This window comes from Pelophylax lessonae (assembly GCF_965119305.1).
Source record: "Pelophylax lessonae genome assembly, chromosome: 3".
Lineage (NCBI taxonomy): Eukaryota > Metazoa > Chordata > Amphibia > Anura > Ranidae > Pelophylax > Pelophylax lessonae.
Genome location: NC_138770.1, coordinates 548,303,998 through 548,321,669, shown reverse-complemented (window position 1 = coordinate 548,321,669; position 17,672 = coordinate 548,303,998). Strand labels below are relative to the sequence as shown.

General features: G+C 44.9%; 1 protein-coding gene across 2 annotated transcripts in view; it reads right to left on the bottom strand.

Annotated features, from left to right (window-relative positions):
* LOC309551536 (dihydroxyacetone phosphate acyltransferase-like) overlaps positions 1-17,672 on the bottom strand; it is a 145,129-nt gene that overhangs the window by 91,973 nt on the left and 35,484 nt on the right. For both annotated transcript variants that reach the window (XM_082252161.1, XM_082252160.1), the window contains exon 2: positions 9,170-9,361. In XM_082252161.1, the coding sequence (XP_082108287.1) occupies positions 9,170-9,361 (192 nt within the window). The remainder of the gene's footprint in view (positions 1-9,169; positions 9,362-17,672) is intronic.

The following is a 17,672-nucleotide window of genomic DNA, read 5'->3' as shown; positions in this document are numbered from 1 at the left end:
AGGGATGATCGAACTTTTCAAAAGTTTGGTTCAGCTAGAACATCCGAACTTCCCGAAAGTTCGGTCCCGATTTCAGAACCCCATTGAAATCAATGGGACCCGAACTTCGGTAATCAAAAAACACAATTTTGAAGCCCTAAAACCCAATAAATGCCCCTAAAAAGTGCCTAGGGTTCTGGGTCATACCCCAGGGACTATTAATCACACAAAAAAAGTTCTTAAAAATTGTAATTTTTGATAGAGAGCCAATTATTGAAAAAATTAAAAAAAAAAAAATTTTTTCAGATGTTTTGCCTGCCTCCAAAAACCCCCAAAAAATGCCTGCAACAACACAACTGGGCTTTTTTTTGGCATTTTTTGGGGTTTTTTGGAGGCAGGCAAAACATCTGAACTTCTGTATACGGGTATATATACACACATACTTATATGTATATATACACCTAGACATATATAGGTGTGATAGTAGCAGAAATATATGCTAGCGCTAATGAAATAATTAACACTAATATGGCTCTGCTCCTATAACACCTATATATGTGTAAGTGTATAATACATATAAGTATGTGTGTATATATACAACTATACACAAGTTCAGATGTTTTGCCTGCCTCCAAAAACCCCAAAAAAATGCCTGCAACAACACACCTGGGCGTTTTTATTTTTTTTTTTTTTGGCGCTAGCGTTTTTTTTGGGCATTTTTTTGGGTTCTTTGGAGGCAGGCAAAACATCTGAACTTCTGTATAGGGGTATATATATATATATATATATATATATATATATATATATATACACACACACTTATGTATTATGTATTTTACACATACACATAATATAGGTGTGATAGGAGCGTAACTATATTGGTGTTAATTATTTCATTAGCGCAAGTAGTGTTTTCTGTTCCTTTCACACCTATATATGTGCAGGTGTATATATACATACATGGGTGTGTATATATACCCTCTATACACATGTTCAGATGTCATGCCTGACTCCAAACATGTGCTCAAATAATCCCTATAAACGCCTGCAGCCAAAAAGCAAGCTGACCGTTGAGAAGCCATATTCCTGCACTGAATGTGACTTTAGAGAAACTACCTTTTCTCTATAGTGGTCACCCTAATATGGAAGGGTTTGGTCACCCTGCCATAGCAGTCAGTGTCAGTTAACCCTACACTACACTACACTACAGTCCCCTTACACTTAACACTTTCCCTACAGAAACTAAATTTTTGCATCTAACTAAAGTGTAAAAGAGCACCCTAACTACACTAGATATCCCTTTCCTCACACTAATAAATGCTAAATTACACTTTTAAAGTAAAATTAACAGAACTGCTTCCACTCTCTTCCATGTCCCTGTATTACAATGCTAGGAATTTGCCGGGGCTATCTTATATACTGGGGCGCGTATTCACTAGTGATTGGTCTAGGGACCCCCTATTTACTCCAATCACATTCCTAGCATTCTCCTGCCCCCTCAATTGGCTTTTGCTAATGGTTCTGGTCCAATCATGGGCTTTTAAAGCCCATTTCCTGTCCCATTGCATTTTGGTCGGTTCTGGTTGCCGAATTCCGAACTTTTCAGCAAAAAGTTCTAAATTCGGCCGAACCTCGAACAGCCAATGTTCGGGTCGAACCGATGGTCGACCCGAACCGTTCGATCATCCCTAGTAGGCACCTGCTATTCACAATTCATCACAGATGATGTTGTCCGGAGGTCCTGGTTCTGATTTGTCTGCCTAGAGGAATGCTGGGGCATGTGACATTTCCATGAGCTTTATACTGTAACTTTGTAAATGAGCACTTTATTCTTTTAAATAAAAAATAGTTTATACAGTAACATGCAATAGGATCATCCCTTATTCTTTGCTTTTGAGAGATTTAGTGGCAGTACACTTCCTGTGTGCCTTGTGGGGGAGATATGGCATTGACAACGAGGTATTACACCATGACACTCCTACTACCATGCTTGACATTGAAGCACACCGTTTTTCAAGATTTTGAGACAGTCTGTGGACGTTATATGGACTACGGGGATTTGATATGATCAACAATTACTCACGGTAAGATTGTATAATATACAGTATCTCACAAAAGTGAGTACACCCCTCACATTTTTGTAAATATTTTATTATATCTTTTCATGTGACAACACTGAAGAAATGACACTTTGCTACAATGTAAAGCAGTGAGTGTACAGCTTGTATAACAGTGTGAATTTGCTGTCCCCTCAAAATAACTCAACACAGCCATTAATGTCTAAAACGCTGGCAACAAAAGCGAATACACCCCTAAGTGGAAATGTCCAAATTGGGCCCAAAATGTCAATATTTTGTGAAGCCACCATTATTTTCCAGCACTGCCTTAGCCCTCTTGGGTATGGAGTTCACCAGAGCTTCACAGGTTGCCGCTGGTGTCCTCTTCCACTCCTCCATGACAACATCACGGAGCTGGTGGATGTTAGAGACCTTGCGCTCCTCTGCCTTCCGTTTGAGGATGCCCCACAGATGCTCAATAGGGTTTAGGTCTGGAGACATGCTTGGCCAGTCCATCACCTTTACCCTCAGCTTCTTTAGCAAGGCAGTGGTCGTCTTGGAGGTGTGTTTGGAGTCATTATCATGTTAAAATACTGCTCTGCAGCCTAGTCTCCGAAGGGAGGGGATCATGCTCTGCTTCTGTATGTCACAGTACATGTTGGCATTCATGGTTCCCTCAATGAACTGTAGCTCCCCAGTCCCCGCAGCACTCATGCAGCCCCAGACCATGACACTCCCACTACCATGCTTGACTGTAGGCAAGACACACTTGTCTTTGAGCTTCTCACCTGGATACCGCCACACACGCTTGACACCATCTTAACCAAATAAGTTTGTCTTCTCACAGGACTTGGTTCCATGAATCTATGCCCTTAGTCTGCTTGTCTTCAGCAAACCGTTTGCGGGCTTTCTTGTGCATCATTTTTAGAAGAGGCTTCCTTCTGGGACGACAGCCATGCAGACCAATTTGATGTAGTGTGTGGTGTATGGTCTGAGCACTGACAGGCTGATCCCCCCCCACCCCTTCAAACTCTGCAGCAATGCTGGCAGCACTCATGCGTCTATTTCCCAAAGACAACCTCTGGATATGACGCTGATCACGTGCACTCAACTTCCTTGGTCGACCATGGCGAGGCCTGTTCTGAGTAGACCCTGTCATGTTAAACCGCCGTATGGTCTTGGTCACCGCGCTGCAGCTCAGTTTCAGGGTCTTGGTAATCTTCTTATAGTCTTGGCCATCTTTATGTAGAGCAACAATTATTTTTTCCAGATCCTCAGAGAGTTCTTTGCAATGAGGTGCCATGTTGAACTTCCAGTGACAAGTCTGAGAGAGTGAGAGCTATAGCACCTGCTTCCCATTCACACCTGAGATCTTGTAACACTAACGAGTCACATGACACCGGGGAGAAAAATGGCTTATTGGGGCCAATTTGGACATTTTCACTTTGGGGTGTACTCACTTTTGTTGCCAGTGGTTTAGACATTAGTGGCTGTGTGTTGAGTTATTTGGAGGGGACAGCAAATTTTTACTATTATACAAGCTGTACACTCACTACTTTACATTGTAACAAAGTGTAATTTCTTCAGTGTTGTCACATGAAAAGATATAATAAAATATTTACAAAAATGTGAGGGGTGTACTCACTTTTTTGAGATACTGTATGTGGGCAATTTTCTTCACTTTTCTTGTTTTTTTCATGTTTTTGTTTTTTTTTCCATGATTTTTTTTAGTGTTTGATTTACAGTGCTGCACATTTTCTGTTACTGTTACACAGCCCAAGATATTTATTCATCTTGTATTGAGGAAACATTGCTTGCAGTGGGGAACCTCAGTACTTTTCCCCCATGGTTTAGACTGGGGATACTGACAGTTCCTGAAAAAAGAGCAGCCCCTCCCTACTTTTGGGCCATCAATGTGGCTGTACCGCATTTAACTAATTATGGCTCTAAGATAGGGGTCTCCACTTTTTTCAAACAAAGGCCAGTTTACTGTCCTTCAGACTGTAGAGGGTTTGTGGCCTGTTGGGGTAGAAAATGTCCCGGGCCCAGCATTAGTGAGTATAAACATGGTCTCAGGATTGGTGGTCAGCAGGAGGGGGAGGAATGCTCCATCTTTGGTGCCAGTGAGAGGAATAGTACCCCTTTATTGGTATCAGTGGAAGAAATAGTGTGCTCTTGTTGGAGTCAGCGGTGGGATGCTTCCTGCAGTCTGGGACATCCAAACCTCCACCGGGATCCAAGGTCTGCATAGCAGAAGAGGAGAGGTACAGATATCAGCCACCATGGAAGAGGAATTCGGAAGGAGGTTGGGAGAGATGCAGATACAGCATAGGGGACCAGTGTCAGAGAAGGTCCTGCTAGGATGGTATGACATAATCCACTGAGAACTCTGGAAGGAAGCGCTACCAGGGAAAAATCCTCTCCTCTTTCCAGGAAAGGTACTGGTCGCAGTATGAAGTTCGAATTGTGTTTTTGGGGAGACAACCGCACAAGGAATGGAAAGCTGAGTTTAGCAGGCTGGTCCAGGTGGAAATGCTGTTGGATGAGAGCTACAGAGCCCTCCGCTAGTATGTAACCCAAGTGTGCCCATGGACAGCGGACGACAGCCCAATGGAAGGCTTTTGCTACGGCGGCCTGGGGCTATTATTAAAGAGGCTGTCTGAGGCTGACTTTGGGAGCGATTTGGAGTGGCATTTGGAGGAAATCTTGGAACACAGAGAACAGATCCTGAATGTCTTGGAAGTGCACTGGGCACTGGAAGATTTGGAATTTCTAGCCAATCAGGAATGGGAGCTGGAGATTGCCTACAGACCGCTGTTAGACTCTGCTCAGCGCCAGGCCTGGGCTCCCCTTGCCTGGGAATATCCAAAAGTACCAGCTGACAGTCCAGAAATCCTGACTGAAGAATCAACAATGTGGCACAGTAATAGTGTGCTTTGCTCACCTGCACCCACGGTTTTGGATGTGGAGGTCTTATGGCAGATGCAGCAAGTGCTGACTCACCTTGACAAACCTGTTTTTACACAGGACGAGCTTGGATGGAGGAATGCGTCTGTCCAGCTGCTGGATAAAGGTATGGGAGAAGAGAAAGCCATCTTCATTCCCCAATCACGGATCACAGATTTAATGGACTTCCCATTGGAAGATGATATGAATGATAAATCACCTGCCAAAGTGTGGGCACTGGACCCAAGAGCCACCAGCCCATGCCCTGGACTTTCAGCAATTCCAGAGGCTGGGGATTTAATAGACTTTTCTGCTAAGGAGGAACATCCCAGTGAGCCTACAGCAGAACCCAGTGAGCCTACAGCAGTGACCCAGGAAGACTTTCCTACAGAACAGCTGGCATCAGGGCCTAACATCACTGAGGGCTGCCCAACACTAACAGCAGCTTCAGCCTCCTTGAGAGAAGAGGCCCAGGGTGAGAAGGTGGTGATCACTCCCCAACAGCAGCTGCACAGTTCGGAGAAGAAGGTGGTCATCTTTCCTCCCCAGCGAGAGATCCACAGTCTGGGAGCGGAGAAAGCCAGTCTCCCTCCCCAACAGTTAGCCAGAGTGGATTATGTGGAGTCCCTAGCAGAATTTCTGGCAACAGGGCAGAGTGCTACCAACCTCTGCCCAGCACCCGCAACAGTTACAGAGTTCCAGGAAGCTGGGGAAATCGGCCACTTGTCATAGTAACAACATTGGTCTTAAGGGAGTAGAAAATACATAAGTATCATTATCATTAAGTATTTTCAGCAGTGGGAGTCCAAAGGTGGGAAATGACACATGTGATAAGGGCTTGCGGGTAGGGGGAGAGAGGATGGTCAAGACTCAGGACATCATGAGGTATATAGGGGTTGAGCTAGTGTTTTTTTTAGAGGGGGTGTATTTGTTATTTATCATCCAGAGCTTGAATGATAATCATGGGAGGTGTCTATGAAGCTCGCTTTCTTTTTCCTGCATTTTTAAGGAGGAGTGTACAAATCGTAACAATTTTGAATCAGTCTCTTGATCAGGGTTACCCTGGGGTTTCCTGAGGGATACTGTAACGGTGTTGCTGATTTTTCACAAGGTTCTTGGTGAATGAACCATAATGAGGGGGTATTTTCTTATGAGGATTTTACTAGTATATCCCTTGATCAGAAAGTCACAAAAAGGGGGGGTGTTGGAAGGTGCTTGAGGGTTCCCAGTGTGGTTTGGTTTTCCGGCAAGAGTTTTGATGAATGGATCAAAATTGGTGGCAATATTTTCCTTTATTTTATGAAGCTAGTCTGTCTTTCCTGAGGCAAATACCTCTAGAAAGGGGTGAAAACTATCTGCTTCGTTGAGGCCAGGAGGTAATATGGCTTTAATCCAAAGCATTTCAAGTTGCAACAGTGTGAACACCGTTGCAACTTTCTGTGAGCAGAAAGTGAACAGAACCCAGGGAATAAGGTGAGTATATCTAAAATGTTAGTAGTAGTAGGTTGCCAATTAGGTGGACTGTCTTTTTTAGTGCTAGGTTTGCTTTGTATCACAGACTTATTGTGTTTTGCCAGGATTGAGCATAAATCATGTTTTTAATTATAATCTATTATCAATTAAATTATTTTAGCTTAAGATTGTTGGTATTTCAAATGTTAAGGGCAAGCTTGTGGATGAATATGAGCATTAAACAGAAAGCATTAATAGTGACAGTGCTTCTGTTACAGAGTCTGCTTTAAAAAGGAAAAATAAGAATAAAAACAGTAATATGTGATAAGAAACAAGTAAATGTTTTGTGTGCATGAAACAAGGTCATTTAAAAGCAGATTGCAGAATCTGAAAAGCTAGAATGCAAAAACAAACTAAACTACAAACGGCCAAAAGTATGAAGGAAGATGATTTTGCTTCAGATAATTACAATGTTTTTCAATCCAAAAGATGCACCTCATCTTTGCCGGTATGGTGTGTTGATTCAGGAGCTAGGAGTCACATGACAAATTACAGAAATTTCTTAATTCACCTTGACCAGAGTAAAACAGAAAAAATCATCACAGCTTCTAAGCAAATAATGGAATCAGAAAGAACAGGATATGGTTTTATTTACTGTCCATTTTCCCAGAGTGTCACCAGAAAGATACCTGTGAAAAATGTCCTCTATATCCCTGCACTTGAAACAAATCTTTTGTCAGTGAAGAAGCTTACAAAATAAGGCAATGTAGTGACCTTCCAAGACGACAGGTGTGCCATCACAAAAGGGGATATCTTACTTGCAAAGGGTAAAATTATAGATGAACTGTATCAGCGGAACTGCAGTGAGGTGGCAAAACTGCCAAGGAGGAAAAACATTAAAACTACATTCATACATGGCACAAGCACCTTGGGCACAGAAGTCATCACATAATAAAGAAATTAACAGAATGACTATGCAAGTGGAATAAAAATGAGTCCATGTGATAAAACAATGGAACGCACCAGCTGTATAAAAGGAAAAATGAGAAGAAAAGCCTTTCCAAAGCAAAGTAACAGTAGATCATTCAGATCTTTACAGTCCAATGGAAAAATTGACTCAAGGAAAGAAGAGGTATTTTCTCACTTTTATAGATGATTACTCCAGGTATACTACACTATATCTGTTACACAACAAAAGTGAAGTACAAGGGAAACTTTAACAGTATTTGGCTCAAGTAAGTAACAAATCTGGCAAAATGCTGAGTGTATTGCGCACAGACAATGGAACTGAACATACAGGTGATAACACACAGGCCATTCTCATAAAGTATGGCATAATATTTCAAACTACTGTACCATACAACCCAGAACAAAGGGGGGTTGAAAAAAGAATGAACTGTACCCTATGTGAGAGTGGAAGAACCATACTGTATGATGCAGATATGCCAACCACATACTGAAGGGAGGCAAATATGACTGCATTCTATCTTCACCTGAAAAATCAACTGAGAAAACTCCGTATGAACTGTAGAATGGATACGCCCTAAATTTGAATCATCTAAAAAAATTTTGGAAGCAAAGCCTATGTGCACATCCCAAAAGAAAAACGTACAAAATGGGATGCTTGCGAAGGAAGGTGTACTTGTGGGGTACAGTGAATGTAAAAAGGGATACAGAATTCTACACCAAGATACAAACAAGGTAGCCATCAGTAGAAGTGTAATTGCTGATGAAACTTCAGTGTGTTCAAAATATCATGAAGTAACACAAACGCTTCCAAGTGAGGGAAATTCCACATCAGTGTCACATGACGATAAGCAACAAAGTTACATAGAAATTGAAATCAATGCAGACAATGCAAATGCTGTAAGCAAACAAACTCGGCCACAAGAGACTTCAATCAGGAAATTCACGAGAAGCAATAAGGACATCCCAGCCATACGTCTGTCCTATGTTGCCTGCGCAGCATTAAAACCAGAGCCAGAATAATGGGATGAGATGCAAAGACTTCTAACTCAGAAGAAACAAAAGTGGATTAGAACTGCTGATGAAGACTGCAGATGCTTTCACAAAACAACTTACAAGAAACAGATTTATAGAACTAAGCTTCGAAATGGGACTGATATAAGCAGTAGTTGTTGAGTGGGAGTGTTGGAATACAGTGTTCATGTAAATCCTGAATAACAATAATAATAGTAATTTTGCAGCAACTACTTAAGTGTTCAGTACAGATTTATTCTTCAGCCAGTAGATGGCAGTGTTTACAAGTTTGTAGCTGCATCTATGGTAATACTCTATGTCTTTTCTCTTAAATATAGTTTCATGTTTGTAGTAAAGAAGCAACAAAAGCCCATGAGGACTGTGCATTTCTAACAGTTCTGCCTTAGGATGACCAGCATTCTCCATGACCTAGTTTGACCTTGCCCGCTTATCTAGAAGTTATTATAAAAATGCAATCCCTTCAAATTTTTGCCTCCCCACCACAATCATTTTTGGTAGGGCAGCAAACTAAAATCCATACCTACGTAATATGTGAATTAAAACTTATACTTGAATAAGATAAGTAGAGTAAATCATTCATGAGATTGTTCAGTGATTGTATTTCTCAAGAATAACCCAACCTCTTGCACCAACAAAAGTCATTATTTGGAGTACATTTTAGAATCCCTATAGATAAAATATTCACATGTAGCCATGCACTAAGGATACTAGCTAATTGTTTTGAAGGGGCTTACCTGCTTCATAACATACTTCATCCGATCAGAATCCATGACAATGGTTTTAATGACACTTGGCTTACACGGAGTAAGATCTTTGTATATTACTGGAGTAAAACTCTTAATGGCATATCGCAAATCACTGGATTTTCTCCGTTCTTCCAAAATATCTTCAAAAGCTCCTCCTATGTTGCCTTTAACCTCTTTCAGCTGGGGGGATTAGACATAAAATGTAATTATTTTTTTAAATATTTTATTGTATTTTGCCATATGCAAATACATGTAAATGGAACTCAAAGCAAAATATAAGCTTTACAGCAAATTCCTAAATGATGGAGTTGATTTAGTTATGCAATAGGGACTATATGATATGTCTGTAAAATAATGGTTCTATATACAGGGTAAAAAAAAATGTAAGTCTAAAAATGTATAAATGTAAGTGTGTTAGTGAGAGAACCAATACATTTGAAAAGTTTACTATTTATTAGAGGTACAGTATTTATATTGCACCGACAATTTATGCAGCGCTTTACATGTGCAGTATATTCACATCAATCCCTGCCCTTAAAGAGTTTACAATCTAAAGTCCCTAACTCACATTCATACATACACATACTAAGGTCAATTTAGACAGGAGTCAATTAATCTAATAGCATATCTCTGGAGTGTGGGAGGAAACCAGATCATCCAGAGGAAAGTCACTCAGGCACAGGGAGAGCATGCAAACTCGTTACAGGTAGTGCCATGGTTGGAATTCGAACTGTCAACCAGTGGCGGCTGGTGCTCAAAATTTTTGGGAGGCGCAAACAGAAAAATGTAATAGGCATTGCTTTGCGGCAAAAAAACGCTGTAAGAAATTGCGTGACTTAACAAACAATCAATAGGTTGGTTCAAGATTGACCAGCGTGTCCCCATTCAATGCACAGTGACCAGCATGTCCCCCATCAATGCACAGTGACCAGCATGTCCCCCGTCAATGCACAGTGTCCAGCATGTCCCCCATCAATGCACAGTGACCAGCATGTCCCCCATCAATTCACAGTGTCCAGCATGTCCACCATCAATGCACAGTAACCAGCGTGTCCCCATTCAATGCACAGTGACCAGCATGTCCCCCATCAATGCACAGTGTCCAGCATGTCCCCATTCAATGCACAGTGACCAGCATGTCCCCCATCAATGCACAGTGTCCAGCATGTTCCCATTCAATGCACAGTGACCAGCATGTCCCCCTTCAATGCACAGTGTCCAGCATGTTCCCCATCAATGCACAGTGACCAGTGTGTCCCCATTCAATGCACAGTGACCAGCATGTCCCCCATCAATGCACAGTGACCAGCATGTCCCCCATCAATGCACAGTGTCCAGCATGTCCCCCATCAATGCACAGTAACCAGCGTGTCCCCATTCAATGCACAGTGACCAGCATGTCCCCCATCAATACACAGTGACCAGCATGTCCCCCATCAATGCACAGTGTCCAGCATGTCCCCCATCAATGCACAGTGACCAGCGTGTCCCCATTCAATGCACAGTGTCCAGCATGTCCCCCATCAATGCACAGTGTCCAGCATGTCCCCCATCAATGCACAGTGACCAGCATGTCCCCCATCAATGCACAGTGTCCAGCATGTCCCCCATTAATGCACAGTGACCAGCATGTCCCCATTCAATGCACAGTGTCCAGCATGTCCCCCATCAATGCACAGTGTCCAGCATGTCCCCATTCAATGCACAGTAACCAGCATGTCCCCCATCAATGCACAGTGACCAGCATGTCCCCCATCAATGCACAGTAACCAGCATGTCCCCCATCAATACACAGTGTCCAGCATGTCCCTATTCAATGCACAGTGACCAGCATGTCCCCCATCAATGCACAGTATCCAGCATGTCCCCATTCAATGCACAGTAACCAGCATGTCCCCCATCAATGCACAGTGACCAGCATGTCCCCCATCAATGCACAGTAACCAGCATGTCCCCCATCAATACACAGTGTCCAGCATGTCCCTATTCAATGCACAGTGACCAGCATGTCCCCCATCAATGCACAGTGACCAGCATGTCCCCCATCAATGCACAGTGACTAGCATGTACCCCATCAATGCACAGTGACCAGCATGTCCCCATCAATGCACAGTGACCAGCATGTCCCCCATCAATGCACAGTGTCCAGCATGTCCCCCATCAATGCACAGTGACCAGCATGTCCCCCATCAATGCACAGTGTCCAGCATGTCCCCCATCAATGCACAGTGTCCAGCATGTCCCCCATCAATGCACAGTGACCAGCATGTCCCCCACCAATGCACAGTGTCCAGCATGTCCCCCATCAATGCACAGTGACCAGCGTGTCCCCATTCAATGCACAGTGTCCAGCATGTCCCCCATCACTGCAAAGTGTCCAGCATGTCCCCATTCAATGCACAGTGACCAGAATGTCCCCCATCAATGCACAGTGCCCAGCATGTCCCCCATCAATGCACAGTGCCCAGCATGTCCCCTATCAATGCACAGTGTCCAGCATGTCCCCCATCAATGCACAGTGCCCAGCATGTCCCCCATCAATGCACAGTGTCCAGCATGTCCCCCACCAATGCAGTGTCCAGCATGTCCCCCATCAATGCGCAGTGACCAGCGTGTCCCCATTCAATGCACAGTGTCCAGCATGTCCCACATCAATGCAGAGTGTCTAGCATGTCCCCATTCAATGCACAGTGACCAGCATGTCCCCCATCAATGCACAGTGTCCAGCATGTCCCCCATCAATGCACAGTGTCCAGCATGTCCCCATCAATGCACAGTGACCAGCATGTCCCCCATCAATGCACAGTGACCAGCATGTCCCCCATCAATGCACAGTGACCAGCATGTCCCCATCAATGCACAGTGACCAGCATGTCCCCCATCAATGCACAGTGTCCAGCATGTCCCCCATCAATGCACAGTGACCTGCATGTCCCCCATCAATGCACAGTGACCAGCATGTCCCCCATCAATGCACAGTGTCCAGCATGTTCCCCATCAATGCACAGTGACCAGCGTGTCCCCATTCAATGCACAGTGACCAGCATGTCCCCCATCAATGCACAGTGTCCAGCATGTCCCCATTCAATGCACAGTGACCAGCATGTCCCCCATCAATGCACAGTGACCAGCATGTCCCCCATCAATGCACAGTGTCCAGCATGTCCCCCATCAATGCACAGTGACCAGCGTGTCCCCATTCAATGCACAGTGACCAGCATGTCCCCCATCAATGCACAGTGTCCAGCATGTCCCCATTCAATGCACAGTGACCAGCATGTCCCCCATCAATGCACAGTGACCAGCGTGTCCCCATTCAATGCACAGTGACCAGCATGTCCCCCATCAATGCACAGTGTCCAGCATGTCCCCCATCAATGCACAGTGACCAGCATGTCCCCATCAATGCACAGTGTCCAGCATGTCCCCATTCAATGCACAGTGTCCAGCATGTTCCCATTCAATGCACAATGACTAGCATGTCCCCCATCAATGCACAGTGTCCAGCATGTCCCCCATCAATGCACAGTGTCCAGCATGTCCCCAATCAATGCACAGTGTCCAGCGTGTCCCCATTCAATGCACAGTGACCAGCATGTCTCCATTCAATGCACAGTGACCAGCATGTCCCCCATCAATGCACAGTGTCTAGCATGTCCCCATTCAATGCACAGTGTCCAGCATGTCCCTATTCAATGCACAGTGTCCAGCATGTCCCCCATCAATGCACAGTGTCCAGCATGTCCCCCATCAATGCACAGTGTCCAGCGTGTCCCCATTCAATGCACAGTGTCCAGCGTGTCCCCATTAAGTGCACAGTGTCCAGCATGTCCCCATTCAATGCACAGTGTCCAGCATGTCCCCCATCTATGCACAGTGTCCAGCATGTCCCCATTCAATGCACAGTGTCCAACATGTCCCCATTCAATGCACAGTGACCAGCGTGTCCCCGTTCAATGCACAGTGTCTAGCATGTCCCCCATCAATGCACAGTGACCAGCCTGTCCCCCATCAATGCACAGTGACCAGCATGTCCCCCATCAATGCACAGTGTCCAGCATGTCCCCCATCAATGCACAGTGTCCAGCATGTCCCCCATCAATGCACAGTGTCCAGCATGTCCCCATTCAATGCACAGTGTCCAGCATGTCCCCCATCAATGCACAGTGTCCAGCGTGTCCCCATTCAATGCACAGTGTCCAGCATGTCCCCCATCAATGCACAGTGTCCAGCATGTCCCCCATCAATGCACAGTGACCAGCATGTCCCCCCATCAAAGCACAGTGTCCAGCATGTCCCCATTCAATGCACAGTGACCAGCATGTCCCCCATCAATGCACAGTGTCCAGCATGTCCCCCATCAATGCACAGTGACCAGCATGTCCCCCATCAACGCACAGTGACCAGCATGTCCCCCATCAATGCACAGTGTCCTGCATGTCCCCCATCAATGCACAGTGACCAGCATGTCCCCCATCAATGCACAATGACCAGCATGTCCCCCATCAATGCACAGTGTCCAGCATGTCCCCATCAGTGCACAGTGACCAGCATGTCCCCCATCAATGCACAGTGTCCAGCATGTCCCCCATCAATGCACAGTGTCCAGCATGTCCCCATTCAATGCACAGTGTCCAGCATGTCCCCCATCAATGCACAGTGTCCAGCGTGTCCCCATTCAATGCACAGTGTCCAGCATGTCCCCCATCAATGCACAGTGTCCAGCATGTCCCCCATCAATGCACAGTGACCACTCAGGTTCCATAATCCGATGACGAGTGACATACCTGCTGCCTTCTTCAATCTTCAGCACTCTCTCTCTCTCCCTGAGAGCATGCCGCTGCACGCACACATGCACTGTAGAAGTGGAGGAGGCGGAGCTAACTGCGCTGTGATGAATGATGTGGCACCCGAGGCGGACCCCCCCCCCTCCCCGCCACTGCCTGCATGATTGGTCCAGGCTGGAGTCTGGACCAATCACAGCCAGGACAGGAGTCAGTGGGGGAGTATCGGGGCGCATTGCTCTGCACCCTGATGACACCCAGAACGGCGGCCAATCGGCACCTCTGCCTGGGCCACGTGGGATGCCAACCCCCCCCCCCCCCCCCATAGCCAGCAATAGGTCCGGCGCCCCATAGTGGCTTTAAATGGTAATTTTATTTTTTTAAGATGATTGGGGGGGGCGGCGCCCCTGCGCCCCTTATCGATCTGCCGCCACTGCTGTCAACCCTAGTGTTGCTAGGCAGAAGTGCTAACCACTTCTGAACTCATTTCTGGGCATAGCAAACAGTTTCTCTTTTACTTGAAGAACAGGTTGATCAAAGGGGGAGCTTTATTCCTGTGATCAACACAAATTTTTCTTTTTGACACTTAAAAGTGTAACTCTGGCTTTTTGAATCCTTTAAACCCCCTAGTGTTACATTTCCTCAAAGAAAAACATGCAAGTTGCTTTTTTTCCGAGACACATATTAAAATGAAATAATCCCTTTTCCAGAAAGAAAAGAACCTCAAGAATAAAAGAACTGTAGTTGTAAGTTTTAATGTTGCACTATACATTTTTGCAAAACCGCATTACTAACTAGATACACTAAATTACATTTTTAAAAGATGAGACAATGTCATGTAGTTAGATATCAAATATGTCAAGCCTTCGGCCCCATTAACACTTGGTGATTTGGAATTGCCACAGTTCTGCCAGTGATTCCAAATTGTTATAAAAAAGCGAAACGCGTTTGGATGCCATGATTCTTAATGGCACCCGAAACACACTCCACATTTTCTGTAATTGTCAGGCAACAGAATCGTGTGGAAATCGCTGCAAAATGTGCCTTTAAAAATCGCATTAAGCTCATTGCCCAAAAAGGAGCAGGAGCTTCTTTGTGGCAACAACCGCACATAGGCAGCCCACTGAAGTAAATGGGCTGTCCAATGCACAACATGTGGAAACACATGTAAATCTCACGTAAAAAATAGCTAGTGGGAATGCTCGTTCCCACTACGTGAGATCTGAACGGGGCCTTGAAGTTTTTTGTGAAAGAGTAAAGCAGTAAAACATTATGATACTCAAAATTGTCCACAGGCAAGGCTTTAAAAACTTTTACATCTAATCAGACACTTCAGAGCTTCTTGCCGGGACCAGGGCTCCCCGCACAGGAACGTGTCAGTCCGCTCAGCAGTGACCAGGCACCGATGCGGGGGCTTCTTTCTAAGGTAGCATTGCATACTAGCACAATATGCCATTGTCTTGCAGTTTTTTTAGGGTGTACAACCACTTTAGGGGCCAAATATCGGGCGGCATCTGGCAGTTAAAGAGAAACCTGCAAACATTTGGCCTGCCTGTGCGGCAGCCAATCCAACAGTTGGCTGGTTTCTGTCGAAGGGGCATGACCGAAAAAGGTCTGCTGATCGGCATCCGATCAGGTCTCTCAGCCAATGGCCAAAAAAAATCAAAATAGTGTCCTGCGATGTAAATCTATTGTCAATCACGACTCCCGCTGGACCCGGAAAATAGAAAAAATAACAAACGCTCCGCCTCCTGAGAGGCCTCCTGCCGTCTGCCTGCTCTGTGCCTTGACAGTTCTTATATAGGCAAGGGTGGGGCAATCCTGTTACATCCCCCTGTGGCACTGCCCCCTTCTGACCTCACATGACCCAAAAACTGTTGTGTCCTGTGGTTCTTACTTTTTGACACTTTTTTGGTGACTGGATAGGGTACGATATACCCGATCTCCATTCACATGGGGGGGGGGGAACCAGGATCTGGGTTGTCAGGAAAAGGGCCCTTGTCCTCATCAACATGGGAACCAGAGCTCCCCCTGCCCCAAAGCACCCACCCCCCCATGTTGAGGGCATGTGGCCTGGCATTGTTCAGGGGGGGCGCTTGCTCATCCCCCCCCCTTTCCTTACCTGCCAGGCTGCATGCTCAGATAAGGGTCTGGTATGGATTTTGGGGCGGACCCCACACTGTTTTGTTTTTAAATTTTGGCATGGGAACATTTTTCTATTGGCGGGCAATGCGGGAATTGTTTTCTTTACATTCATCTGTCAGTGGGGAAGACCGCTGACAGATGATGACTGAAGGTTGTTAAGGACATGGGTGGCCGGCTTCCCGGCCCGCTGCTTAACAACTAGCTATTTCTTCACACAGAATTCGATTTGGTCGATCATTTTTTCAACTGTTCCGAATTCTAATCTTTCTGAAAAGTTGGAATTTGTTAGAAAACGAATAAACACAACACATTTTCAATGGATTTAATCAAAATTCGTTACTATTCATTACTATTTAATTCGGAGATACAGATTCAGATACATCCAAATATTAGTTATTATTTTATTCGGAGATTCAGATACATCTGAATCTCCAAATAACCGAAGAGTTGTCCGAATTTGTATTCGGACCGAAACTAATTGCACATGTCTACTATGCAGCCAGCTCTTCTATTCAGTCTATTCAGGCTTGGACCATTTAAATGCAAGCATACCTCTGCTCACTGCCACATCCTTTTATCAGCAGTACCCAGTTTTCAACAACTGCTAATGACAATACGGTAATACGGTAGTAGGGTAGGAATATCTACAAATAAATAGTTTAGTTTAGTTTAGTTTAAGTCAATGTAGTTTAGTTTAGTTGAGGTCAAAGCAGGTTGCGAAAGTATTCTTGAAAGTAAAAGCCATACCTAGGCCTGAGATAAGTTAGTAAGTGAAATGGGAAGTATACTGTTTTTGTATATTTGTTATTTATTATCTTCAAGGGGGAAAAATTGTATACAAATGTTAATTTTCCTTTTCTGGTGCATCCAGTGGCAGCATACTGATTAGTTTAAGGCTGCATTAACATGTCAGCGTATAATCGCGGGCAGAACCGCCGCGGTTCCGCCCGCGATTCGGAGATTTATTGCAAATCGCGGGACGCCTAGCGTTGCCCGTTGATTTGCAATAGCCCCCCAAACGCCGAGCGATGTTGCCGCGATTTACGCCCGCCGAATCGCGGGAACATCGCGCAAACAAAATCGCGGGACGCAATACTCAATAATCAAAGAAGCTCTTGTACTTTTTTGGAGCGTATTGCATCCCGCGATTTTGTTTGCGCGATGTTGCCGCGATTCGGCGGGCGTAAATCGCGGCAACATCGCTCGGCGTTTGGGGGGCTATTGCAAATCAACAGGCAACGCTAGGCGTCCCGCGATTTGCAATAAATCTCCGAATCGTGGGCGGAACCGCGGCGGTTCTGCCCACGATTATACGCTGACATGTGAATGCAGCCTAAGTGATTGTGAAGTCTTGTTTTATTTTGTTTTTTTTTTTAAATAAATAACATGTTATAAAATCAAATGTATAATAATAGCCCAATCTGTGCGTCTCAGTTCGTTATATCATACATTCAGCGGCGCTTCAGCACACACAATGTATGTGTGCAAGTATATTAGTCAGTTCCTGCAGTGCTTCAGAGCCTGCAATTGCAAACTAGTCCCAACTCCACAGGATGTGCAGT